The 27,431-nt window shown below is 53.0% G+C and overlaps 1 protein-coding gene and 1 long non-coding RNA gene across 2 annotated transcripts in view; both read right to left on the bottom strand.

The window, feature by feature from the left end:
• The window catches only part of LOC144698290 (uncharacterized), a 493,807-nt gene that overhangs the window by 65,692 nt on the left and 400,684 nt on the right, over positions 1 to 27,431 (bottom strand). The gene's annotated exons all lie outside the window — the stretch shown is intronic.
• On the bottom strand, positions 424 to 27,431 carry LOC144698549 (uncharacterized). Its single transcript, XM_078570482.1, has 3 exons — positions 26,965 to 27,431; positions 2,608 to 3,579; positions 424 to 712 (listed from the first exon to the last, which is right to left on the bottom strand). Exons 1-3 carry the CDS (start codon positions 27,429 to 27,431, stop codon positions 424 to 426), a joined length of 1,728 nt encoding a protein of 575 aa, XP_078426608.1.

Genomic DNA, 27,431 nt, shown 5'->3' with positions numbered 1-27,431 from the left:
ACCCCTAAGTTCCAGGACCATTGTGCGTGGATTTGGGAGATAAGCATGATTTTGGAGACGGAAGAGTTGTCGGAGATTGGATGCGAATTGCAAGGATGTCAGGGACAAGGATGTACTCATGGGAGGGAGAGAAGCAGGAGAGGCAGCTGATCTCAATTGTCTCAAGATTCTCAAGATTGTCTCAATCTTAGTGACAAATAAGCTCCATGAGCTCCTCACACTTGTTGGAGGTGTGGATGCAGGAGACAAGGGAGAGGGAAAGTCCGAAACAAGGACTAACTTGTGTTAGAGATGTTTTTAAAAATTCAACATCCTCTGTGTTTGACAGAATGTTGATTTATTTGACCTTTATCCAGAATATTAACCTTATAACTGGGCTGGAGTTTATTAACATCAGCTGAAACAGACCCCAATGGGTATAGTTCATTCTTGTACATTATTAATAGCAAAATCCAATGACTGTAGTTCACTGTGAACTCGTTGATGTCTCAGCAGGGGGGATGACTGAATGCATATCTTCCCACACTCGGTGCAGGTGTACAGCATCTCCCCAGTATGAGAGTGCTTGTGCAGAGAGAGGTGGGATGATTGCCTGAATCCAGTCCCATAAAGAAGGCATCTGAACGGTCTCTCATCCGTATGAATACATTGCTGGCGGATCAGTTCTTGAGAACTTGTAAAGCACTTCCCACAGTCTTGAAATTTAAAAGCTCTGATGTGCAATCAGGTTGGATAAATTAATGAATCTCTTTCCACACAGCACAGATGAATGGCCTCTCCCCAGTGAGAACTCGCTGGTGTGTCTGCAGGTGGGATAACGGAGTGAATCCCTTGACACTTTAAGCAGGTCAATGGCCTCTCCTCAGTGTGAACACTCTGATGAGTTTCCAATTTCGATGGGTAAATGAATCCCTTCCCAGTGTCAATATTTGCACAACTGCTTTCAGTTGTGACTGCATTTATGTTTTGACCAGGCCAGATGATCGGCTGAAACCTCATCCACATGCAGAACACTGTGAATGGTGCTTTCTTCTCCCATTTTCAAAATCACACAATTCTCTGCGGCCCAGAAACCACTCTGTCCAATAGAGACGCCCTCTGAAGAAGTGTCATACAAACTCGAAACTGCTGTCAGGCCTTGCAAGGGCCAAGGACATAAAAGTTCATTCACAAATGTTACAGGAACGGATAGGTTATAATCGCCAGGAAAGGCTAAACAGCCTGAAGCTCTTTTCTCTTAGAAAAGAGAAGGCTGAGAGATGACCTGATAGAAATAGGATAAAGAATGGAGTTGGTAGCTCAGGAATGAAAACAATGGCTTCAATCTTCCCAAAATTTAATTGAAAATTTCTGCACATCCACAAACGGTCTGATAATTTAACAAAAGTGGAGAAGTCGAGAGAGGTGTTGCTGAGGTAGAGCTGGGCACTGTCAGTGTCCATGTGATAACTGACACTGTGTTTTCAGATGATGTCGCTGTGGGGAGAATGTTGCTGAGAAATAAATGGAAGCCAAGGCTGGATCCTCTGGGGACACCAGAGGTAACTGTGGGAGTGGAAAGGGAAGACATTCCAAGTGATTCTCTGACTGTGATTAGAGAAGAATGGAACTAGGAGAGAACAGCCCCACCCATGGACGACAGTGGAGAGGTGTTGGAGCAGAATGGTGTGGTCAACCTTGTCAAAGCAGGTTGAGAAGGGATAGTTTCCCTTTGCCACTGTCACATAGGATGTCATTGGTGGCTTTGATCTGAGCTGTTTCAGTACAGTGGCAGGGGCAGAAACCTGACTGGAGGGATTCAAGCAAGGAGTTCTGGGAAAGATGGAGACGGATTTGGGAGGTGTGAACACTTTTCAGGAGTTCAGACGGGAACTGGGGGTTAAAGATGGGTCAATACTTTGCAAGGACAGTAGAGTTAAGTAATTGTTTTTTGAGGAAAGGGTGATGATTTGAAGGATAGAGGGATATTACCAGAAGAGAGAGAGGGATATTACCAGGAGAGAACCATGAACAATCTCAGTGAACATGGGGTAGTTGGGTAATCAGCAGTTTAGTGGGAATAGGGTCGATGGAGCAAGAGGTGTGTCTCATGGACAAAGTGAGCTCTGAGAGGGCATGAGAGGAGATGGGAAAGAAGCTAATGAAAGATGGGTTCACGGCTTGAACAAGGAGGAAAATTATAGAGACAGTTTGTCCCATTGGGTTAGTGGAAGGGAGGGAAGCAGCAAAGGCAGCTGATTGGATTGTCTCAATCTTAGTGACAAAGAAGCTCCATGAGCTCCTTACACTTGTTGTTAGAGGTGAGGATGGAGGAGGGAGGGGAGAGGGAGAGCCCTTCCAGAGAAACTAACTTGTGTTAGAGATATTAACAAGACTCAATATGTGATATTTAACACAAATATATATTATTTGTACTTATCCAGAATATTAGCCCCAATAACTGGGCTAGAGTTTATTAACATCAGCAGAAACAGACTCCAATGAACAAGGTTCAGTCCTGGATGTGATTAACAGCAGAATCCTGATTGTTATTTGTGAACTCGCTGGTGTCTCATCAGTTGGGATGACCAGGTGAATCCCTACCCACACTCGGAGCAGCTGAACGGCCTCTCCTCAGTGTGAATTCGCTGGTGCTTCAGGAGGTCAGAGGACACAGTGAGTCCCTTCTCACATACAGGGCAGATGAACGGCCTCTCTCCAGTATGAATTTGCTGATGTCTCAGCAAGTGGGATGACTGTGTGAAGCCCTTCCCACAGTGGGAGCAGGTGAACTGTCTCTCCCCAGTGTGAATTCGCTGGTCTCTCAACAGATCAGATAAATTAACAAATCGCTTCCCACACTCGGAGCAGGTAAATGGTCTCTCCCCAGTGTGAACTTGCAGGTGTGTCAGCAGGTTGGAATACTGAGTGAATCGCTTCCCGCACTTGGAGCAGGTGAACGGCCGCTCCCCAGAGTGAACTCTCTGGTGTATCAGCAGGTTTGATGACCGAGTGAATCTCTTCCCACACTCGGAGCAGGTGAATGGTCTCTCCCCAGAGTGAACTCTCTGGTGTGTCAGCAGGTGGGATGAATGACTGAATCCCTTCCCACACTCGGAGCAGGTAAATGGCCTCTCACCAGTGTGAACTCGCTGGTGTGTCAGCAGGTTGGATAACTGAGTGAATGCCTTCCCACACTCGGAGCAGGTAAATGGCCTCTCCCCAGTGTGAACTCTCTGGTGTGTCAGCAGGTAGGATAACTGAATGAATCCCTTCCCACACTCGGAGCAGGTGAATGGTCTCCCCCCAGAGTGAATTCGCTGGTGCCTCAGCAGGTTGGATGCCCGAGTGAATCCCTTTCCACACTCGGAGCAGGTGAACGGCCTCTCTTCAGAGTGAATGAGCTGGTGTCTCAGGAGGGTGGATGAATCAACAAACCCTTTCTCACATACAGAACAAGTGAAAGGCCTCTCCCCAGTGTGAGTGCGCTGGTGAGTATCCAGCCTGGATGGATAATTGAATCCTTTCCCACAGTCCCCACATTTCCATCGTTTCTCTCCAGTATGACTGTGCTTGTGTTTCGACAGGTCAGATAATCGGCTGAAACCTCGTTCACACACAGAACACGTGTACGGTTTCTCCCCACGGTGAAAAGCGGTTTTATCTTTCATGCTTAAAATGCGATGAAATTCAGGTTTTGACTAATTGTGCGACACCGTCAGATTCTGATGAAATGCTGGGTTTCCCGATTGAAAATCCTGGGGAAATAGTTTAAACAGACAAAAGTGAATGAGAGAGAACCCACAATAACACAAAAACAGGTTGTGAAATTGAAGTGAATGAACCTGGGAATTTGTGGGGCCAGTACCAGGAAAAAGTGACATGAAAACAGCTGGATTGTAATATAAACCCAACTGGTTCACTAATGTCCTTCAGGGAAGGGAACCCGCCAACTGGTCAGGTACTATACAAAACACCAGCATCTACTGGGGGAAATAGAGAGGGAGATGGGAGAGGCAGGGGGTGAAGGAAAGGGATTTTATGCATCTACAATTCTACCAACATCTCCCAAACCCTAACCCTCCATCCCCTAGAAGGACCAGGGTAGATGTATGTGAACACCATCACCTCCAAGTTCCCCTCCAAGTCACACACCATCCTGACTTGTTTAACATCCAGTGTTGGATGAACAGAAATTTCCTCCATTTAAATATTGGGAAGATTGAAGCCATTGTATTCAATCCCTGCTACAAACTCCACTCCCTAACCATCAATGCCATCCATCTCGCTGACAACTTTGAGGCTGAGCCAGACTTTTCACAATCTTAGTGTCACATTTCACCCTCAGCTGAGCTTCTGACTACATATTACTAAGACCGCCTATTTCCACCTCAGTAACTTTGCCTGCCCATAAAATATTAGCAAAATACTGCAGCTGCTGGAAATCTGAAATAAAAAGAGAAAATGCTGGAAATACTCAGCAGCTCAGGAAGTATCTGTGGAGAGAGAAACAGAGTTAACATTTCAGGGGTGCAGAATGAACGACGGAATAAAAATGATGCAGAATCTGATGATCAATATAAGCTCAGGGGTAGAAGAGAGATGGACTATATCGCAGGAAAAACAACTCCTGACTATGAAAGACATGGTGGGAAGCTATAGCTGGTAAGCCAGCAGCACATGGTCAGGGCAGCAGTTGGCAGAAGTAACCATAAAATGCTAAACAGAGCTAAAATACACCCACTATTAGAGACAGAGAAAGTTAGACAACAGCAGAGAGGTGATCAGGGAGGGCAGAGGTGAAACAGAGCAATGGATGGACACAGAATCAGATCCACAGTAAAGGAGTCACACCAGCCGCAGAGCTGTCGGACCTCACACAGATAACAGAGGACTAAAAGCTCCAAATTGTGGATGAATTGTCAAAACTACTCACCTGTGAAACAATTTAACTCTTTTCAGCTTTGGAAACTCCTGCCGGAGACTGTAGCTGGAAAGATATCAGAAGCACTGAAGTCAGAGAAAAATCTCCCAGTTGAGGAAATACCCTGGAGTGCGGTGATGTCACCGCGCAATTGTCAGTGTGTGCTGATGTCACAGTGTAATTATCGATGTGTGCTGATGTCACAGTGTAATTGTCGATGTGTGATGACATCACAGACATGGACACAGAACATCTGGGTTTGTGTAAACCACTGATCACCACACATTATGAAGGATGTGAGGGTCCTTAAGAGGGTGCGGAGGAGACTTATCAGAGTGGTTCAACGGGTGAAGGATTTTAGGTTAGTTTGGAAAAACTGGTGTTGTTCTCCTTGGAGCAAAGTAGACTGAGGGGAAATTTGATAGAGGTATACAAGTTAATGATTGGTTTACATGAGGTAGTTAAAGAAAAGCTGTTCACATTATCTGATCATAAAAGGGTTATGGGACACAGATTTAAGTTATGAAGCAAGATTTACAGGAGGGGTGTGAGCAAAAATTTTACACAATGAGTGATAATGACCTGAAACTCATTACTTACTTTCAAAGGTTGATGAATCCAGTGTGTCTGTCAGATCTTGATCTTATGTTTGTTTTCCCGTCTGCAAATCCTTCCCATGTGATATCCTATGAAAAGATTATAAAACAATCAATCACTGTCAGTCCAGGGCAGAAATTGAGAAATATTTCTCTTGGTTTGAGTCTGCTGTGTGTAAATCCTCCCCTTCTAACCCCCTGTAAAAGGAGTTTCCAAAATCCATCCCTGTCAGTCCAGGATATTCACAACATTGTTTCCTCCTGCTACCTGGACCAGGATGACCGCGCATGCGCCCTGCTGCACAGCCGCGCCCCCGGGCCAAGCAGAGGGAGAGGCCCAGTCATTTCCGGTCTGTTCGCTGCAAACGCGGGGCCTGTAGTTTCTTATTAAGGGTCTGCGGCCTGCACCAAGTGTTTATAAAATCTCCCTGCCCACTCCGCTGGCTCCATTCCTCCCGCCCACCCACTAACTCTGTTATTCTGCTCCAGTCGCCATTTTCTCACCCACTTTCTGCGGCTCCAGTCACAGGACAGAACTGCGCATGCTCAGCCAAGAGCCCGCAATGCGCAGGTGCGAATCAGACTCCTCAATGCGCATGCGTAAGACCATGGCGCTCCGGATAGGGCACATTCTGTCCCGCATTGAATGCTGGGTGGGAGGATATAATTAATTATCCAATATATTTTTATGATCCGATGGTAATTGCAGATTTATGGTCATGATTTAAATTATACAATTAATTGATACAATAAATTGCATCGGCCTCTACCATACTTTTGTCCTGGGTGTAATTAACAACAGTACAAACCCCTACAGTTAGATGTGAATTCACTGGATTCTTCGCAGGTGAGGTGAAGAAGTGATTTCTCCTTCCATACACCAAACATTTAAACTCCGTCTTGTCAGTAAGAATGCGCCTATTGCGGAGCAAATCCTTTGAACTTTTATAGCTGGATTGTTCACTGGTGGCAAAACTGAGTAAATGCCTTCCCATGCATGAAATCAGTCAATTTTCTCCATCAGATGTGACAGCTGCTGTGTCAACTAATCAGATGATCGAGTAAACCTTTTTCCATAATTAGCTGCTGAATGATGTTTTCACAGTGTGACTTTACCTAGGCGTGTCCAGCACAGACTTGGACCTCTAATGCTTCTGGCAATGGGCTCTACATTCTCTTCTGAAGAAAAAAGGAAAGGCGATGCTGTAAATCTGAAATAAAAACGGAACATTTTCGAATTCTAAACAGGTCTGGTAGCGTCTGTGGACAGCCATAGTTTTCATTTCAGGTCTGTGACTTGTCAGCGGAACTGTACAGGATCAGTGGAAAGACCTGAAAATATAATTCTGGTTCTCAATTTACAGAAATTCCCAGATTTTCTGAGTATTTCCATCATTTTCTGCTTTTATCTCTGGTTAAAGACGTTGCTTCTGAATTAGGCATTGGATTTCCTGGTGACCAACTTTTATTTATTCTCACCCATTCTAATCTGTCTCTCTGAACTTACTGCACTCCATTCTCTCAGGTCCATCCCCAACATTGTCATCAAACCCGCTGACAAGGGTGGTGCTGTTGTTGTCTGGCGCACTGACCTCTATCTCGCAGAGGCTGAGTGTCAACTCGCAGACACTTCCTCCTACCTCTCCCTGGACCATGACCCCACACTGAACATCAAGCCATTGTTTCCAGGACTGTCACTGACCTCATCTCCTCTGGAGATCTTCCTCCCACAGCTTCCAACCTGATAGTCGCCCAACCTCAGACAGCCCGCTTCTACCTCCTACCCAAAATCCATAAACAGAACTGTCCCGGTAGACCAATCGTGTCAGCCTGTTCCTGCCCATGGAACTCAGTTCTCGTTATTTTGACTCCCTTCTCTCTCCCCTTGTCCAGTCCCTTCCCACCTACATCCGTGATTCCTCTGACTCCTTACGTCACATCAACAATTTCCAGTTCCCTGGCCCCAACCGCTTCCTCTTCACCATGGACGACCAATCCCTCTACACCTCCATCCCCCACCAAGATGGTTTGAGGGCCCTTAGCTTCTTCCTTGAACAGAGGCCCGAACAATCCCCATCCACCACTACTCTCCTCCGTCTGGCTGAACTTGTTCTCACACTGAATAATTTCTCCTTTAACTCCTCTCACTTCCTCCAAATAAAAGGTGTGGCTATGGGTACCCGCATGGGCCCCAGCTATGCCTGTCTCTTTATGGGGTATGTGGAACATTCCTTGTTCCAGTCCTACTCCGGCCCCCTCCCACAACTCTTTCTCCAGTACATCGATGATTACTTCGGTGCGGCTTCATGCTCTCGTCTGGACTTGGAAAAATTTATTAATTTTGCTTCCAATCTCCACCCCTCCATCATTTTCACATGGTTCATCTGTGACACTTCCCTTCCCTTCCTTGACCTCTCTGTCTCAATTTCTGATGATAGACTGTCCATCAATATCCATTACAAGCCTACCGACTCCCACAGCTACCTCGACTACAGCTCCTCACACCCCGCTTCCTGTAAGGACTCCATCCCATTCTCTCAGTTCTTTCTCCTCCGTCGCATCTGTTCTGATGATGCTACCTTCAAAAACGGTTCCTCTGACATGTCCTCCTTCTTCCTTAACCGAGGTTTACCACCCACGGTCATTGACAGGGCCCTCAACCGTGTCCGGCCCATCTCCCGCGCATCCGCCCTCACGCCTTCTCCTCCCTCCCAGAAACATGATAGGGTCCCCCTTGTCCTCACTTATCACCCCACCAGCCTCCGCATTCAAAGGATGATCCTCCGCCATTTCCCCCAACTCCAGCATGATGCCACCACCAAACACATCTTCCCTTCACCCCCCCTGGTGGCATTCCGTAGGGATCGTTCCCTCCGGGGCACCCTGGTACACTCCTCCATCACCCCCTACTCCTCAACCCCCACCTATGGCACCTCCGCATGCCCACGCAGAAGATGCAACACCTGCCCCTTCACTTCCTCTCTCCTCACCGTCCAAGGGCCCAAACACTCCTTTCAAGTGAAGCAGCATTTCACTTGCATTTCCCCTAACTTAGTCTACTGCAGTCGTTGCTCCCAATGCGGTCTCCTCTACATTGGAGAGACCAAACGCAAACTGGGCGACCGCTTTGCAGAACACCTGCGGTCTTTCCGTAAGAAAGACCCAAACCTCCCTGTCGCTTGCCATTTTAACACTCCACCCTGCTCTCTTGCCCACATGTCTGTCCTTGGCTTGCTGCATTGTTCCAGTGAAGCCCAACGCAAACTGGAGGAACAGTACCTCATCTTCCGCGTAGGCACTTTACAGCCTTCCGGGCTGAATATTGAATTCAACAACTCTAGATCTTAAACTCCCTCCCCGAATCCCAACCCCGTTTCTTCGCCCTTCCTTTTGTTTTTTTCAATAATTTATATACATTTTTCTTTTCCCACCTATTTCCATTATTTTTAAATCTACAACTAATACCTTGTCAGTCTTTCCACCCCACCCCCACTAGCGCTGTACCTTGAGTGTCCTGCCATCCATTCTTAATTAGCACTTTTCTTAGATAATATCACCACCTTCAACACCTCTTTGATCCTTTTGTCTGTGACATCTTTTGATTATCTGCTCCTATCACTGCTTGCTTGTCCCTACAACCACCCCACCTTCAACTTCTCTCCCCCCGCCCCCCCACCTTAAACCAGCTTATATTTCACCCCTCTCCTAACTACACTCAGTTCTGTTGAAGGGTCGTGTGGACTTGAAACGTCAACTCTTTTCTTCTCCACCGATGCTGCCAGACCTGCTGAGACCCTCCGTCTCACCCTGGACGCCCTCAGCCTCCCTATAGACACCCTTATTCTCCCCCTCGAACACCCTCAGTCTTCCCCTGGACACCCTCTGTCACCCCCTCGAACACCCACACTCTCCCCCTGGTCCCCCTTAGTCTCCCCTCGGACTCCATTAGTCTCCCCCTGGTCACCCTCAGTCTCCCCCTGGACACCCTCAGTCTCTCAATGGACCACCTCTGACTCTCCCCTGGACACCCTTATTCTACCCCTGGACACCCTCAGTCTCCCCATGGACACCCTCATTCTCCCCCTCGAACACCCTCAGTCTCTCCCTGGACACCCTCAGTCTCTCCCTCGAACACCCTCAGTCTCCCCCTGGTCCCCCTTAGTCTCCCCTCGGACCCCTTCAGTCTCCCCCCGGAGCCCCTCAGTCTCCCCCAGGACCACTTCAGTCTACCCCTGCAACCCTCATTCTCCTCCTCGAACACGCTCAGTCTTCCCCTGGACAACCTCATTCTCCCCCTCGAACACCCTCGATCTCCCGCTGGACACCCTCAGTCTCTCCTCGGACCCCCTCAGTCTCCCACTGGACACCCTTAGTCTCTCCCCGGAACTCCTCAGTCCCCCAGTGGACACCCTTAGTCTCGCACAGGGCACCCTCGGTCTCCCCCTCGGACACCCTCAGTCCCCCCCTGGACACCCTCAGTCTCCCCTCGGACCTCCTCAGACTCCGATAGGACCCCCTCAGTCTCCCCCTGGACACCGTCAGTCTCCCCCTGGACACACTCAATCTCCCCCTGGACACCCTCAGTCTCCCCCTGGACCCCCCACAGTCTCCCCCTGGACACCCTCAGTCTCACCCTGGATACCCTCAGGTTCCCCCTGGACACCCTCAGTCTCCCCCTGGACCTCCACGGTCTCCCCCTGGACCCCCTCAGTCTCCCCCTGGACCCCCTAGGATGCCCCCTGGACACCCTCGGTCTCCCCCTGGACACCCGCGGTCTCCCCCTGGACTTCCTCAGTCTCCCACTGGACCCCCTCAGTCACTCCCTCGGACGCCCTTAGTCTCCCACTCAGACACCCTCGGTCTCACCCTGGACCCCCTCGGTCTCCCCCTCGGACATCCATGATCTCCCCGTGGACCCCCTCGGTCTCCCCTGGACCCCCTCAGTCTCCCCCTGGACCCCCTAGGACGCCCCCTGGACACCCTCAGTCTCCCCCTGGACACCGTCAGTCTCCCCCTGGACCACCTCATTCTCCCCGCCCGACCCCCTCAGTCTACCCCTTGACACCCTCAGTCTCCGACTGGACCCCCTCTGTCTCCCTCCTGGACACCCTCAGTCTCCCCCTGGACCCCCTCAATCTCCCCACGGACCCACTCGGTCTCCCACCGGACCCCCTCAGTCTACCCCTGGACACCCTCAGTCTCCCCCTGGACCCCTTCAGTCTCCCCCTGGACCCCCTAGGACGCCCCCTGGACCCCCTCGGTCTCCCCTTGGACACCCTCAGTCACCCGCTGGACCCCCTCGGTCTCCACCTGGACCCCCTCAGTCTCTCCTCGGACCCCCTCAATCTCCCCCTGGTCACCCTCGGTCTCCCCCCGGACACCTCAGTCACCCCGTCAGACACCCTCGGTCTCCCCCTGGACCCCCTCGGTCTCCCCTCGGAAACCCTCAGTCTCCCCTCGGACTCCCTTAGTCTCCCCATGGTCACCCACAGTCTCCCCCTCAAAAACCCTCAGTCTCCCCCTGGTCCCCCTAAGTCTCCCCTCGGACCCCTTCAGTCTCCCCCCAGAGCCCCTCTGTCTCTCCCTGGACCCCATCAGTCTCCCCCAGGACACGCTCAGTCTTCCCCTGGACACCCTTAGTCTCCCCCTGGACACCATTAGTCTCCCCCTGGTGACCCTCAGTCTCCCCCTGGACACCCTCAGTCACCCTCTGGACCCCCTCACTCTCCCCCTGGAACCCCTCAGTCTCCCCCCGGAACCCCCTCGGTCTCCCCTCGGACAACCTCGGATCCCCTCGGTCTCCCCCCAGACACCCGCGGTCTCCCCCGGACACCCTCGGTCTCCCCCAGGACACACTCGGTCTCCCCCTGTCCCACTCGGACTCCCCTCAGACCCCCTCGGTCTCCCCCCGGACCCCCACGGTCTCTCCCCGGACCCCCTCCGTCTCCCCCTGGAACCCCTCGGTCTCCCCTTGGACACCTTCAGTCTCACACTGGACACCCTCAGTCTCCCCCTGGTCACCCTCAGTCTCCCCCTGGTCACCCTCAGTCTCCCCATGGACACCCTCATTCTCCCCCTCGAACACCCTTAGTCTCCCCCTGGACACCCTCGGTCTCCCCTCGGACCCCCTCGGTCTCCCCCCGGACCCACTCGGTCTCCCACCGGACGCCCTAGGTCTCCCCCTGGACCCCCTCTGTCTCCCCCCGGACCCACTCTGTCTTCCCCTGGAAACTATCAGTCTCCCGCCGGACACCCTCAGTCTCCCCTCGGACCCCCAGAATCTCCCCACGTACACCATCGGTCTCCCCCCGGACACACTCGGTCTCCCCCCGGACACCCTCAGTCTCCCCCTGGACCCCCTCGGGCTCCCCTCGGATCCCCTCGGTCTCCCCAGGGACCCCCTCGGACTTCCCCCAGACCCCCTGAGTCTCCCCCCGGACACCCTCGGTCTCCCCTGGACACACTCGGTCTCCCCCTGGACCCACTCGGTCTCCACTGGGACACCCTCGGTCTCCCCCCGAACGCCCACGGTCTCCCACTGGAAACCCTCGGTCTCACCCTGAACACGCTCGATCTCCCCCTAGACCCCCTCTGTCTCCCCCTGGACACCCTTGGTCTGCCACTGAACACCCCTCAGTCTCCCCCCGGACCTCCGCAGTCTCCCCCTGGACACGCTCAGTCTCCCCATGGACAGCCTCCGTCTCCCCCTCGTACAGCCTTACTCTCCCCCTGGACCCCCTCGGTCTCCCCTTGGACCCTCTCGGTCTCCCCCTGGACACCCTCTGTCACCCCCTGGAGTCCATCGGTCTCCTTCTGGACACCCTCTGTCTCCCGCTGGACAGCCTCATTCTCCCCATGGACACCCTCAGTCTCCCCCTGGTTCCCCTTAGTCTCCCCTCGGACCCCTTCAGTCTCCCCCGGAGCCCCTCGGTCTCTCCCTGGACCCCATTAGTCTCCCCCCGGACACCCTCCATCTGCCCCTGGACCCCCTCAGTCTCCCCCCGGACCCCTTAGTCTCCCCATGGACCCCCTCGTTCTCCTCCTCGAACACTCTCAGTCTTCCCCTGGACACCCTCAGTCTCCCCCTCGAATACCCTCAGTCTCCCCCTGGACACCATTAGTCTCCCCCTGGTGACCCTCAGATTCCCCCAGGTGACCCTCAGTCTCCCCCTGGACTTCCTCGGTCTCCCCCTGGACTCCCTCAGTCTCCCCCCGGACCCCCTCCGTCTCCCCCAGGACCCCCTCTGTCTTCCCCTGGAAACTATCAGTCTCCCCCCGGACCACCTCGGTCTCCCCTCGGATCACCTCGGTCTCTCCCCTGGACACCCTCAGTCTCCCCGCGGGACCCTTCAGTCTCCCTATGGACCCCCTCATTCTCCCCCTCGAACACCCTCAGTCTCCGCCTGGACACCCTCAGTCTCCCCCTGGACCCCCTCGGTCTCCACCTGGACACCCTCATTCTCCCCCTCGAACACCCTCAGTCTCCCACTGGACCCCCTCAGTCTCCCCTGGACACCCTCAGTTTCCCCCTGGACCCCACAGTCTCCCCTCGGACACCCTTGGTCTCCCACTGGACCACCTCGGGCTCCCCCTGAACACCATCGGTCTCCTCCTGGAACCCCTCGGTCTCCCCACGGACCCTCTCGGTCTCCCCCTGGACACCCTCTGTCACTCCCTGGAGACTATCGGTCTCCTTCTGGACACCCTCTGTCTCCCGCTGGACAACTTCAGTCTCCCCCCGGACCCCCTCTGTATCCCCCCGGACACCATCCAGCTGCCCCGGCACCCCCTTAGTCTCCCCCCAGACCCCTTAGTCTCCCCATGGACCCCCTCGTTCTCGCCCTCGAATACCCTCAGTCTCACCCTGGTCCCCCTCAGTCTCCCCCTGGACACCATTTGTCTCCCCCTGGTGACCCTCAGTCTCCCCCTGGACCCCCTCGGTCTCCCCCTGGACCCCCTCCGTCTCCCCCCAGACCCCCTCTGTCTTCCCCTGGAAACTATCAGTCTCCCCCCGGACCACCTCGTTCTCCCCTCAGATCCCCTCAGTCTCACCCCTGGACACCCTCTGTCTCCCCCTGGACACCCTCAGTCTTCCCGCGGGCCCCTTCAGTCTCCCTATGGACCCCCTCATTCTAACCCTCGAACACCCTCAGTATCCCCCTGGACACCCTCATTCTCCCCCTCGAATACCCTCAGTCTCCGCCTGGACCCCCTCAGTCTCCCACTGGACACCCTCAGTCTCCCCCGGACCCCCTCATTCTCCCCCTGGACCGCTTCGGTCTCCCCCTGGACACCCTCAGTCTCTCGTGGGACCCCCTCAGTCTCCCCCTGGACACCCTTAGTCTCCCCCTGGACACCCTCAGTCGCTCCTCGGACCCCCTCAGTCTCCCCCTGGACACGCTCAGTCTCCCACTGGACACCCTCAGTCTCCCCTCGGACACCCTCGCTCTCCCCCTCGGACCCCCTCAGTCTCCCCCTGGTCACCCTCAGTCTCCCCCTGGACACCCTCAGTCTCCCCCTGGACACCCTCAGTATCCCACTGGACACCCTCGGTCTCCCCCTCGGACACCCTCGGTCTTCCCCCCGGACACCCTCAGACTCCGCTCGGACCCTCTCAGTCTCCCCCTGGACACCCTCAGTCTCACCCTGGACCCCCATCAGTCTCCCTCTGGACACCGTTAGTCTCCCCCTGGTCACCCTCAGTCTATCCCTGGAAGCCCTCATCTCCCCATGGACAACCTCAGTCTCCCCCTGGATCCCCTCTGTCACCCCACTGGACAACCTCAGTCTCCCACTGGAACACCTCGATCACCCCATGGACACACTCAGTCTCCCCTGGACCACCTCAGTTTCCCGCTGGAACCCCTCAGTCTCACCCTGGAACCCCTCAGTCTCCCCCGGTCCCCCTTGGTGCCCCCTCGGACTCCCTCAGTCTCCCCCGGACCCCCTCGGTCTCTCCGAGGACCCCATCAGTCTCCCCTCGGAGCCCCTCCATCTCCCCCTGGACCCCTTCAGTCTCCCCCCCGGACCCCTTCCTTCTCCACCTGGCCTACCTCGGTCCCCTCCTGGACCCCTTCAGTCTCCGCTGGACACCCTCATTCTCCGCCTCGAACACCCTCAGTCTCCCCCGGGCAATCCCATTCTCCCCCTCGAACATCCTCGGTCTCCCCCTGGACCCCCTCATTCTCCACCTCGAACACCCTCGGTCTCCCCCTGGAAACCCTCAGTCTCTCCTCGAACCCCCTCAGTCTCCCCCTGGACCCCCTCGGTCTCCCCCTGGACCCCCCACTCAGTCTCCCCCTGGACCCCCTCGGTCTCCCCCTGGACACCCTCATTCTCCCCCTAGACCCCCTCAGTCTCCACCTGGTCCCCCTCAGTCTCCCCCTGGACACCCTCGGTCTCCCCAGGGATCCCCTGGTTCTCCCCGTGGACCCCCTCAGTCTCCACCTGGACCCCATCAGTCTTCCCCCGGACCCGCTCAGTGTCCCCCCGGAACCCCTCAGTGGCCCCCTGGACGCATTTAGTCTCCGCCTGGACACCACTCAGTCTCCCCCTGCACCCGCTCAGTTTCCCTTCGGACCCCCTCAGTCTCCTCCTGGACCCCCCACAGTCTCCCCCTGGACTCCCTCTTTCTCCCCCTGGGCACCCTCAGTCTCCCCCTGGACCCCCTCAGTCTCCACCTGGACCCCCTCAGTCTCCCCTCGGACACTCTCAGTCTCCCCTCGGACCCACTCAGTCTCCCCCTGGACCCCCTCTGTATCCCCCTGGACATCCACAGTCTCCGCCTGGACCCCCCTCGGTCTCCCGCTGGACCCCCCTCAGTCTTCCCCTGGACACCCTCAGTCTCCCCCTAGACACCCTCAGTCTCACCCCGGACCCCCTCAGTCCCCCTTCGGATCCCCTGAGTCACCCCGCGGACCCCTTCGGTCTCCCCCAGGACCCCCTCCGTCTGCCCTCGGACACACTCAGTCTCCCCCCGAACCCCCTCAGTATCACACTGGACCCCCTCAGTCTCCCCTCGGACACCCTCAGTCTCCCCACGGACCCACTCAGTCTCCCCCTGGAACCCCTCTGTATCCCCCTGGACACCCTCGGTCTCTCCCTGGACACCCTCGGTCTCACCCTGGACACCCTCATTCTCCCCCTGGACGCCCTCAGACTCCCCATAGACCCCGTCAGTCTCCCCCCGGACCCCCTCAGTCCCGATTGGACACCCTCAGTCTCCCCTCTGACCCCATCAGTCTCCCCCTGAACATCCTCAGTCTCCCCGCGGATCCCCTCGGTCTCCTCCTGGACACCCTCAGTCTCCCCCCGGACACCCTCAGTCTCCCCCTGGACACCCTCAGTCTCCCCTTGGACACCCTCGGTCTCCCCCTGGACAACCTCATTCTCCCCATGGACACCCTCCGTCTCCCCCTCGAACAGCCTCAGTCTCCCTTCGGACCCCCTCTGTTGACACCTGGAATCCCATCAGTCTCCTCCCAGACCCCCTCACTCTCCCCCCAGACCCGCTCGGTCTCAACCTGGACCCCCTCAGTCTTCCCCAGGACCCCCTCAGTCTCCCGCCGGACCCCCTCCGTCTCCCACTGGACCCCCTCGGTCACCCCACGGACAGCCTCAGTCTCACCTCGGACCCCCTCGGTCTCCCCCGGACACCCTCATTCTCCACCTGCACCCCCTCAGTCTCCCCCTGGACACCCTTGGTCTCCCCCCGGATCCCCTGGTTCTCCCCATGGACCCCCTCGGTCTCCCACTGGACCCCCTCAGTCTCCCCTCGGACACCCTCAGTCTCCCCACGGACCCATTCAGTCTCCCCCTGGACCCCCTCTGTATCCCCCTGGACACCCTCGGTCTCTCCCTGGACACCCTCGGTCTCACCCTGGACACCCTCATTCTCCCCCTGGACGCCCTCAGACACCCATAGACCCCCTCAGTCTCCCCCCGGACCCCCTCAGTCCCCCTTGGACACCCTCAGTCTCCCCTCTGACCCCCTCAGTCTCCACCTAGACCCCATCAGTCTCCCCCTGGACACCCTCAGTCTCCCCGCGGATCCCCTCGGTCTCCTCCTGGACACCCTCAGTCTCCACCTGGACCCCCTCCGTCTCCCACTAGTCCCCCTTAGTCTCCCCCTGGACACCCTCAGTCTCCCCCTGGACACCCTCAGTCTCCCCCTGGACACCCTCAGTATCCCACTGGACACCCTCTGTCTCCCCCTCGGACACCCTCAATCTCCCCTCAGACCTCCTCAGACTCCGCTCGGACCCCCTCAGTATCACACTGGACCCCCTCAGTCTCCCCTCGGACACCCTCAGTCTCCCCCTGGACCCCCTCAGTCTCCCCTCGGACACCCTCAGTCTCCCCCCGGACCACCTCAGTCTCCCCTCGGATCCCATGAGTCTCCCCCCGGACCCCTTCGGTCTCCCCCCGGACCCCCTCAGTGTCCCCACTGACCCCCTCGGTCTCCCCACGGACACCCACGGTCTCCCCACAGACTCCCTCAGTCTCCCCCCGGACCTCCTCAGTCCCCCCCCGAACCCCCTCCATCTCCCCCCGGATCCCCTCTGTCTTCCCCTGGACACCCTCAGCATCCACCCGGACTCCCTCATTCTCCCTTGGACCCCCTGAGTCTCCTCCCGGACCCCTTCCGTCTCCCCCTGGACACCCTCCGTCTCCCCCTGGACTCCCTTGGTCTCCCCTCGGACCCCCTCGGTCTCCCCACGGATCCCCTCAGTCTCCCCCTGGACACCCTCCGTCTCCCCCTGGACTCCCTTGGTCTCCCCTCGGACCCCCTCAGTCTCCCCACAGACAACGTCATTCTCCACCTGGTCCCACTCAGTCTCCCCCTGGAACCCCACAGTCTCCCCCTGGACACCCTCCGTCTCCCCCTCGAACACCTCAGTCTCCCCTTGGTCCCCCTCGGTCTCCCCCCAGACCCCCTCGGTCTCCCCCCAGACCCCCTCAGTCTCCTCCTGGACACCCTTGGTCTCCCCCCGGACACCCTCAATATCCCCTGGGACCCCCTCAGTCTCCCCCTGGACCCCTTCAGTCTCCCCCTGGACCCCCTCAGTCTCCCCCTGGACCCCCTCAGTCTCCCCCTGGACCCCCTCGGTCTCCCCCGGACACCCTCAGTCTCCCCCTGGACACCCTCAGTCTCCCCTGGACACCCTTGGTCTCCCCATGGACACCCTCAGTCTCTCCTCGGACCCCCTCAGTCTCCCCCTGGACACCCTCGGTCTCCACCTCGGACCCCCTTAGTCTCCCCCTCAGACACCCTCGGTCTCCCCCTGGACCCCCTCGGTTTCTCCCTTGGACACCCTTGGTCTCCCCCTGGAGACCCTTGGTCTCCCCCTCGGACAGCTCAGTCTTACCCTGGACACCCTTAGTCTCCCCCTGGACACTCTTAGTCTCCCCCTGGTCACCCTCAGTCTCTCCCTGGACCCCCTCAGTCTCCCCCTGGACACCCTTAGCCTCCCCCTGGACACCCTTAGTCTCCCCTGGACCATCTCATTCTCCCCCCGGACCCCCTCAGTCTCCCCCTGGATACCCTCATTCTCCCCCTCGAACACCCTCAGTCTCCCCCTGGATACCCTCATTCTCCCCCTCGAACACCCTCAGTCTCCCCCTGGACCCCCTCTGTCTCCCCCCTGGACCCCCTCAGTCTCCCCCTGGACACCCTTAGCCTCCCCCTGGACACCCTTAGTCTCCCCCTGGACCATCTCATTCTCCCCCCGGACCCCCTCAGTCTCCCCCTGGATACCCTCATTCTCCCCCTCGAACACCCTCAGTCTCCCCCTGGATACCCTCATTCTCCCCCTCGAACACCCTCAGTCTCCCCCTGGACCCCCTCTGTCTCCCCCCTGGACACCCTCAGTCTGCCCCTGGACACCCTCAGTCTCCCCCTGGACACCCTCAGTCTCCCCCTCGAACACCCTCATTCTCACCCTGGACCCCCTTATTCTCCCCTCGGACTCCCTCAGTCCCTCCCGGACCCCCTCAGTCTCCCCCTGGACCCCCTTAGTCTCCCCCGGACTCCCTCGGTCTCTCCCTGGACCCCATCCGACTCCTCCCGGACCCCCTACATCTCCCCCTGTACCCCCTCAGTCTCCCCCCGCACCCCTTTCTTCTCCCCCTGGACCAACTGGGTCTCACCCTGGACCCCCTCAGTCCCCCCTGGACACCCTGTGATTTTGGGAGATTTTCCGATTGAAAACAGTGAGATAGTTTCAGAGTTGAGTATTTTTCACCATTCATCTACAATTTAGAGCTTTTAGTTTTATTCTCATCTCTGTAGCTCCTTTACTGTGGATCTGAATCCATGTCCATCTATTGCTCTGTTTCACCTCTGCCCTCCCTGATCACCTCTCTGCCATTGTCTAACTCCCTCTGTCTCTAATACTGGGTGTATTTTAATTATGTTTAGGATTTTACTGTTACTCCTGCTGACCGTGACTAAATGAAGTTTCCACTGCTGCCCATCCCCTGACCATGTGCTGCTGTCTTCCCAGCTTTACCTTCGCACAGTATCTCTCATAGTCAGGAATTGTTTTTCCTGTGCTACAGTCCATTTCTATTCCACTTCTGAGCTTATTTTGACCAACAAATTCTGCACCATTTTTATTCCCCCTAATTCATTCTGCACACCCTGAAATGTTAACTCCACAGATACTGCCTGATGTGCTGAGTATTTCCAGCATTTGCTCTATTGATTTCAGATTTCCAGCAGCTGCAGTATTTTGCTATTATTTTATTGCAGGCGTTGCTGACAGAACCGAGTCTAGAAACACAGACGGACCAATTAAGAGCTGGTTTGAATCAGGGTGGGTGTTGGTTACAGAAGTTGGTCCCTGGCCTCCAGTGTAGGTCCTTTCTCATCAAGTCACTGAATCACTGAATGATTACAATACAGACGGAGGCCATTCAGTCCATTGTGCCCATGCTGGCTCTCTGCAAGAGCAAATCAGTTAGTCCCTCCCCTGTCCTTTCACTAGCAAGACCAGCAAATATTGCCAATCCCCAGTTGCCTGTGGAGAAGATGATGTTTGACCTTCTTGAACCGCTGCAGTCCGTGTGTTGAAGCTGCTCCCACAATGCTGCTCGGTAAGGAGTTACAGGTTATTCACCCAGTGATGATGAAGGGGCAGTGATATATGTCCAAATCAACAACAACACTCTGTATTTACATTGCACATTTTGTGTAATAGGAAGCTCCAAAGTGATTGATAGGAATGTTATAAAGAAACATTCGACACTGAGCCACATAACAAGACATGAGTGCAGGTGAGCGAATGTTTAATCAAAAGGTTTTAAGGAGTATCCTAAAGGAGGAAAAAGGTATTGAGAGGTTTAGGGGGAAATTACAGAGCTTATGGGCTTGGCAGCTGAAGGTGGGGGCACTGAAGGTGGGACAATTAAAATCAGGAATGCCCAGGAGCCTGGAATTTGAGGAGCGCAGATATATTGAAGGGGTGTGAGACTGGAGGAGATTCCATAGATAGGGATTTGAAAATATGGAAGAGGAATTTAACATTTTGGTGTTTCTTAACCCTGAGTCTTTGGTGGTCAGTGAGCACAGGGGTGATGAGTGAACAAGACATGGTGTGAGTAAGCACACGGGTAGCAGAGTTTTGGATGACCTCAAGATTACAGGGAGGCTGAATGTGGGAGACCGGCCAGGAGTGCATTAGGATAGTTAAGTCTAGAGGGAACAAAGGAATGGATGAGAGTTTCAGCAGCAGATGAGCTGAGACTGGGCTGGAGTCAGGCGATGTTACTGAGGTGGAAATAGGCGGTCTTGGTGATGATGTGGATATGTGGTTGGAAGCTCATGTCAGGGTCAAATGTGACACAGATTTTTCAACAGACTGGCTCGGCCTCAGACAGTTGCAGGGAGCCAGTGGATCTAGAGTGGAGTTTGTAGCGGAGACGGAAGATAATGGCTTCACTCTTCCCAGTGTTTAAATGCAGGAAATGTTGTTCATCCAGTACTGAATGTCAGACAAGTCAACTTGGAGGTGATGATGTTCACATACATCTGCTACCCTGGTCCATGTAGGTGGTGGAGGTTGAGGGTTTGGGAGATTCTATGGAAGGTCTGGTCGAGTTGTAGAAATGTAAATCCCCTCTACTTCACCAAATCCAAAACAGTGTCATACGGATTCGAAACGTTAACTCTGTTTTTCTCTCAACAGATGCTGCCAGACCTGCAGAGATTTTCCAACACTTTTTGTTTTTATCCCTCTCCTTTTCATGCTGTCTCACTCATCTCTGTCTCTCTCTCCTCTCCCTCCCACCCCCAACGCCAACCCCTGTCTGTCTCTCTCTCCTCCTGTGGGGGGCACAGTCATCTATAGGCCCAGACTGGGTGGCAGGTTCCCTTCCCTGAGGGACATTAGTAAACCAGTTGGATTTTTATGACAATCCAGCAGTTTTCATGGTCACTTTTTCCTAGTGCCAAACCCACAAATTCCCAGATTCATTCAGCTCAATTTCACAACCTGCCTTTGTGTTTTTGTGGGTTTTCTCTCACTCCCTTTTTACTGTTTTAAATCAATTTCACAGGGTATTAGAAGGGGAGGACTTGCAGTCAGGAAACTCAAACCAAACATCACATCAGGATCTGACGGAGTCGCCCAATTTATCGTAACCTGAATATCATTGGATTTTGAACATGGAAGGAAAAAGCACCATTCACAGTGGGGAGAAACCGTACACGTGTTCTGTGTGTGGACGAGGCTTCGGCGAATCATCTGGCCTGTCGAGACACAAGCGCAGTCACAACCGGGAGAAACCTTGGAAATGTGAGGACTGTGGGAAACAATTCAAATCCCCATCAGAGCTGGAAACACATCGACGCACTCACACTGGGGAGAGACCATTCACTTGCCCCATGTGCAGGAAGGGATTCACTCAGTTATCCACCCTGTTGACACACAAGCGAGTTCACACTGGGGAGAGACCATTCACCTGCTCAAAGTGTGGGAAGGGATTCATTAATTCAGCGAACCTAATGACACATCAGTGAGTTCACACTGACGAGAGATCTTTTAAATGCCCAGACTGTGGGAAGTGCTATAAAAGTTCCCAGGAACTGATGTCGCATCAACGTGTTCACACTGATGAGAGACCGTTCAGGTGCTCTCACTGTGGGGCTGGGTTCAGGCAATCTTATCAACTCACTATACACAAGCACACTCACACTGGAGAGAGACCATTCACCTGCTCCGAGTGTGGGAAGGGATTCACTCAGTCATCCACACTGCTGGGACACTAGCGAATTCACACTAGGGTGAGGCCGTTCACCTGTTCCAAATGTGGAAAGGGATTCACTCAGTCATCCACACTGCTAACACACCAGTGAGTTCACACTGGTGTGAGGCCATTCACCTGCTCTGAGTGTGGGAAGAGATTCACTCAGTTATCCACACTACAGAGACACCTACGAGTTCACACTGGGGAGAGACCATTCACCTGCTCCATCTGTGGGAACAAATTCAGTCTGTCAGCCACACTGCACAGACACCAGCGAGTTCACACTGCGGGGGGAGACCGTTCACCTGCTTCGAATGTGGAAAGAAATTCACTCAGGCACCCAACCTGCTGATGCACCAGCGAATTCATGAGTAACGACAGTAAGTGGATTTTGCTGTTAATCACATCCAGGACTGAACCATGTTCATTGCTGTATGTTTCTGCTGATGTTAATAAACTCCAGATAGATATAAGGGTTAATGTTGTGGATAAAATGCAAATAAAACAGCTTTGTGTTAAACACAAAGTGCTGAGTCTATTAATACAGCATTTCCCAAACCTTTCCCAGTGAGGCCTCATTTTAATGACTCAGACTTGGTGTGACCTTAGAGTGAAAATCTGGGGGTTACAGGAGATGTTGAGTGGGGCAGGGGGAAGGAGGCTTCAGACAGACAGTTTGGACTGCATTATTGTGCAGACAGCACTTCAAGCAGCTAAATACTTGCTCTACTTAATATAATGTAATATAATATAATGTAAAGCCTACATTGTAAATTAGACTCATGTATAATTAATTCTTAATAATTCCCTTTATAACTCTCTATAATTCTTCACTAAATAAAATCTTGAAATTCCATTTCTGCGTGTACAAGATATTTCATATAAATGACTGCCAATTACACACACAAGCAGATTTTAATAGTCACTACAATAGGGTTTCAGTTATCGACAACAGAATCTATTGATGTGATATACAGCCAGAAAGGTGTTTTCTCCTCTACAAACATTTTATGGCTCATAAAACTTTTAATAATCCTGAAAATATGCTTTTTTAAAAACTGTATATGTAGATCTCTCAAATTTAGACTGATTTACACAAGCTTCAACCTATCTGCAGTCTTTAACAATGTTGATCACACCATTCTGCTCCAACACCTCTCCACTGTCGTCCAGCTTGGTGGGGATGTTCTCTCCTGGTTTCATTCTTCTCTTCCTAATCATAGCCAGAGAATTACTTGGAATGTCTTTCCTTCCCACTCCCACAGTTACCTCTGGTGTCCCCCAGAGGATCCAGCCTTAGCCTCCTCTTATTTCTCATCAACATGTTCCCCACAACGACATCATCTGAAAACACAGTGTCAGTTATCACATGGACACTGACAGTGCCCAGCTCTACCTCACCACCACTTCTCTCCACTTCTCCACTTTTGTTAAATTATCAGACTGTTTGTCTGATGTCCAGTGGTGAATGTGCAGAAATTTCCTCCAATTAAGTATTGGGAAGACTAAAGCCATTGTTTTCATTCCCGAGCTTCCAACTCCATTCCTCTTCCTCACAACTGTCTGAATGTAAACCTGACTTTTTGCACACGTGATGTCAGGTTTGACCCCGAGATGCGATTCCAACTCGTGTGTGTGTCCCAGTGATTTTCCAGTCACACTGATGATTTAAATATTTCCCCACAGACAGAACAGACAAACATTTTTCCTTCCATAATCAGAGGCTGATCATTTATGAATTCAGTGATTCTGTAAGATCTTGCAAGATTTTTGGTTTGAGTTTCCCATCTGAAAATCCTCTCCCTCTAATCCCATGTAAACACAGTTTACAAAAGCCATCAATGTCAGTACAGGACAGAAATTCGGAACAGACTATTCTAGTTTCTATGGATTATTCTTTCTCCTTTCATTCCCCCAAATCTATAAATCCCTGTCCCACACACTCCTCCCCCTCTCTGCTCATTGTTCCAGATTCAGTACCCAGTCTCCTATTAATTCTTTTCCCCTCTCCAGATTCTCTCTCTTCCTGTCCTTAAAGTGGTGAATCAGCCTGTGGGTCAATCCCACTCCTTCACTCTAATTCTACCAAATAATTCAGCTGAAAACAACAAATCATCTTTAATGACTTGATTCGTCATTTGGATGTTTGGAAAGAATCATCTTTTTTCCCAACTGTGGAGAACAGAAAATCCAGTGATTAATTCAGAGCTTCCTTCTCCCCAGGTCTGTTCCAACAAGCTGTGTCTATCTGAGTTACATTGATACAGACTCTCTCACTCAGTAAGTGATCAGATCTCACTGAACTATAACACAAGCTGTGTCTATCTGAGTTACATTCATACAGACTCAATAAGTGATCAGGTCTGACTGAATTACAATAACAAATGCAACAACTTACATTTATATCGAGTTTCTAACGTAATACATTGTCCCAAGAAGTTTCACAGAGGCATAAGGACATATTAGGTCAGATGACCAAATGCTTGGTCAAAGAGGTCAGTTATAAGGAGTGTCTGAAAGGGGGAAAGTGAATTAGAAAGGTGGAGGGGTTTAGGGTGGAAATTCCACACCTTAGGGTCCAGGCAGCTGAAGGCCCGGCCACCAGTGGTGGAGTGATTAAAACTGGGGATGAAGGACATCCGGTAATGGTGCTCCATGTATGTGGGCCCCATAGCCCAGGCTCAAAGCCTAAATCTGAACTTTGGGTAATAGTTTGACTGCCCCGGGTCTCAGAGAAAAACAATTCCCCAAATAAACATCTTGTAGGATCTTGGTTTATTGATACCATAAGAATTTTGGACCAGTTGAGTCCTCCTGTGTACTCGATATAGATTGATTTTAACAGAGTTAAAATCCTTTGTGTTTCAGTGTCAAAACAAGAACATGTTTTAGCAAAAACAAAAATATATAAATACTGAAATACTGAACAGAACAAACCTGGAGAAATACACAGGTCAATCACCATTGGAAAGTGATAAGTTAGTGGTCACTGTTTCAGGTGGGACTCCTTCAGAGTGAACACTTCCCACCACCAGCACCAACCTCCCTCCCCCATCCCCCTCCCTGTGAACTGAACATTCCTTCAGCCACTCATCCACCCATTGCACATCCACCCAATGGCTCCCAGCCTGGATTGACATTCAGCATGAACCCAGTGAGAGGGTGAGCTGGCCCACGGGATGTCAGAATGGACAAGAGCTGGAAGTGGTTCCAATCAATGCGTTTTAAGTTTCATTGTTAAAAACAGGAAACTTAATATTTTGTTAGACCCCCATGTGCACACCCTTGGTGAATTACAATTTCTCACCCAGTCCTTTCCTCTGGTTTCAACTTGGTGCATCCTGTGTGGGTTCAGCAGAGGTAGAGACAGGCTGCTCGGGAGATGGGGGCAGTGTGTCGGGAGATGGGGGCAGAGTGTCGGGAGATGGGGCAGCATGTCGGGAGATGGGGGCAGCGTGTCAGGAGATGGGGGCAGAGGGTCGGGAGATGGGGGCAGAGTGTCGGGAGATGGGGGCAGTGTGTTGGGAGATGGGGGCAGAGTGTCAGGAGATAGGAACAGAGTGTCGGGAGATGGGGCAGAGTGTCGGGAGATGGGGGCAGAGTGTCGGGAGATGGGGGCAGAGTGTCGGAAAATAGGAGCAGAGTGTCGGGAGATGGGGGCAGTGTGTCGGGAGATGAGGGCAGAGTGTCGGGAGATGGGGCAGAGTGTCGGGAGATGGGGGCAGAGTGTCGGGAGATGGGGCAGAGTGTCGGGAGATGGGGGCAGAGTGTCGGGAGATGGGGGCAGAGTGTCGGGAGATGGGGCAGCATGTCAGGAGATAGGAGCAGAGTGTCTGGAGATGGGGCAGACTGTCGGGAGATGGGGCAGAGTGTCGGGAGATGGGGGCAGAGTGTCAGGAGATGGGGCAGAGTGTCAGGAGATGGGGCAGAGTGTCGGGAGATGGGGGCAGAATGTCGGGAGATGGGGACATATACTGTACATGTTTCTCATCCTCATAATTTACAACACTATTCCTGATGTTCATCAGCTACCTCACTTTCTTTCCCATTCACTCCATTTGCTGATCTATCAGTAATGGACTTGCTGCCATCTCGAACAAAACTGTTCTCACCACTAAGGCTCCGCTGGTATTTAATAGTCTTCATGACATCATCGCACTGGGACTGGATGACATCATCGCACTGGGACTGGATGACATCATAAGAGTCCATTGTTTCTTAATGATCCACATCAATAACAAGAGGAAATATTAATAAACCTGAGCACATTATCTAGGCTGACACTCCAGGGTGACACTGAGGGACTGCTGCACTGTCAGAGACAGCATCCTTCACATGGAACTTGTAGAGGCTCTGGTCACAATCTTCCAATCCTCCTTATATAGTAGTGGTGTCAAAGGACTGACAGATTGTAAATGTTGCACCCCTGTTCAAAAATACAGCAATTCCAGGACAATCAGCTTCACATTAATGGTGGGGAAAGGCTGGAGACAATAATCCAGGACAAAATCAATTGGCATTTGGAAAAGTATTGGTTATTTCCAGCATTTTCTGTTTTTAACACTGATACTTCCCTGGATCCCAAGGCTCTCTGGGAGGTGTGGGGAGCTGGGATGTTTCCATGAGAGTAACCAAAGGTCTGAGAATTGAAAGAATCTCGAGTTAGAGAGGAGACCAGATCCAAAATTGGAGCAGTTGGCAACAGGACATCAATCAGTCTCCTCTTATCCTGGAGAAATCAAGGACTCGACATTCTGAGAGTTTGAAACAAAACTGATTTATTTAACAGACATCAAGATATTAAACTTCAGCCCAGTTACAGGGATTATTAACATCAATAGAAACAAACCACAACTGTCAGAATGAACATGGTGCAGTTCTGGATGTGATTAACAGCAGCAATAACAGCAGAATCCAACCTCTGCAGTCACTTGTGAACTCACTGCTGTCTGAGCAGGTGGGATGACCAAGTGAATCCCTTCCTACATTCGGAGAAGGTGAACAGCATCTCCCCAGTGTGAACTCGCCAGTGTCTCAACAGGTTGGATAAATGAGTGAATCCCTTTCCACATTCAGAGCAGTTGAACGGCCTGTCTCCAATGTGAATTCACTAATGTACACTGAGGTGGAATGAAGGTTGAATCTCTTTACACAGGAAGCGCAGCTGAACGGCCTCTCCTTGTGTGAATTCGCTGGTGTTTCAGCAGGGTGGATAACTGAGTGAATCCCCTCCCACACTGGGAGCAGGTGAATGGTCTCTCCCCAGTGTGAACTCGCTGGTGTCTCAGCAGGTTGGATGAGTGAGTGAATTTCTTCCCACACACAGAGCAGGTGAATGGTCTCTCTCCAGTGTGAATTCGCTGGTGTCTCAGCAGGCTTGATGACTGAGTGAATCCCTTCCCACACTTGGAGCAGGTGAAAGGCCTCTCTCCAGTGTGAATTCGCTGGTGTCGTTTGAGGTTCGATGAAATGCTGAATCTCTTTTCACAGGAAGTACAACTGAATAGCCTCTCCTCAGTGTGAATTCGCTGGTGCTTCAGCAGGTCAGAGGACCCAGTGAATCTTTTCCCACATACCGTGCAGATGAACGGCCGCTCCCCAGTGTGACTGCGTCGATGGATTTCCAGTTTGGATGGACAATTGAATCCTTTCTCACAGTCCTTACATTTCCATGGTTTCTCCAT

This window comes from Cetorhinus maximus, chromosome 23, assembly GCF_964194155.1.
Source record: "Cetorhinus maximus chromosome 23, sCetMax3.hap1.1, whole genome shotgun sequence".
NCBI classification, from domain to species: Eukaryota; Metazoa; Chordata; class Chondrichthyes; order Lamniformes; family Cetorhinidae; genus Cetorhinus; species Cetorhinus maximus.
Note: the sequence above shows the minus strand (reverse complement) of the source record. Positions and strands in the feature narration are given on the sequence as shown.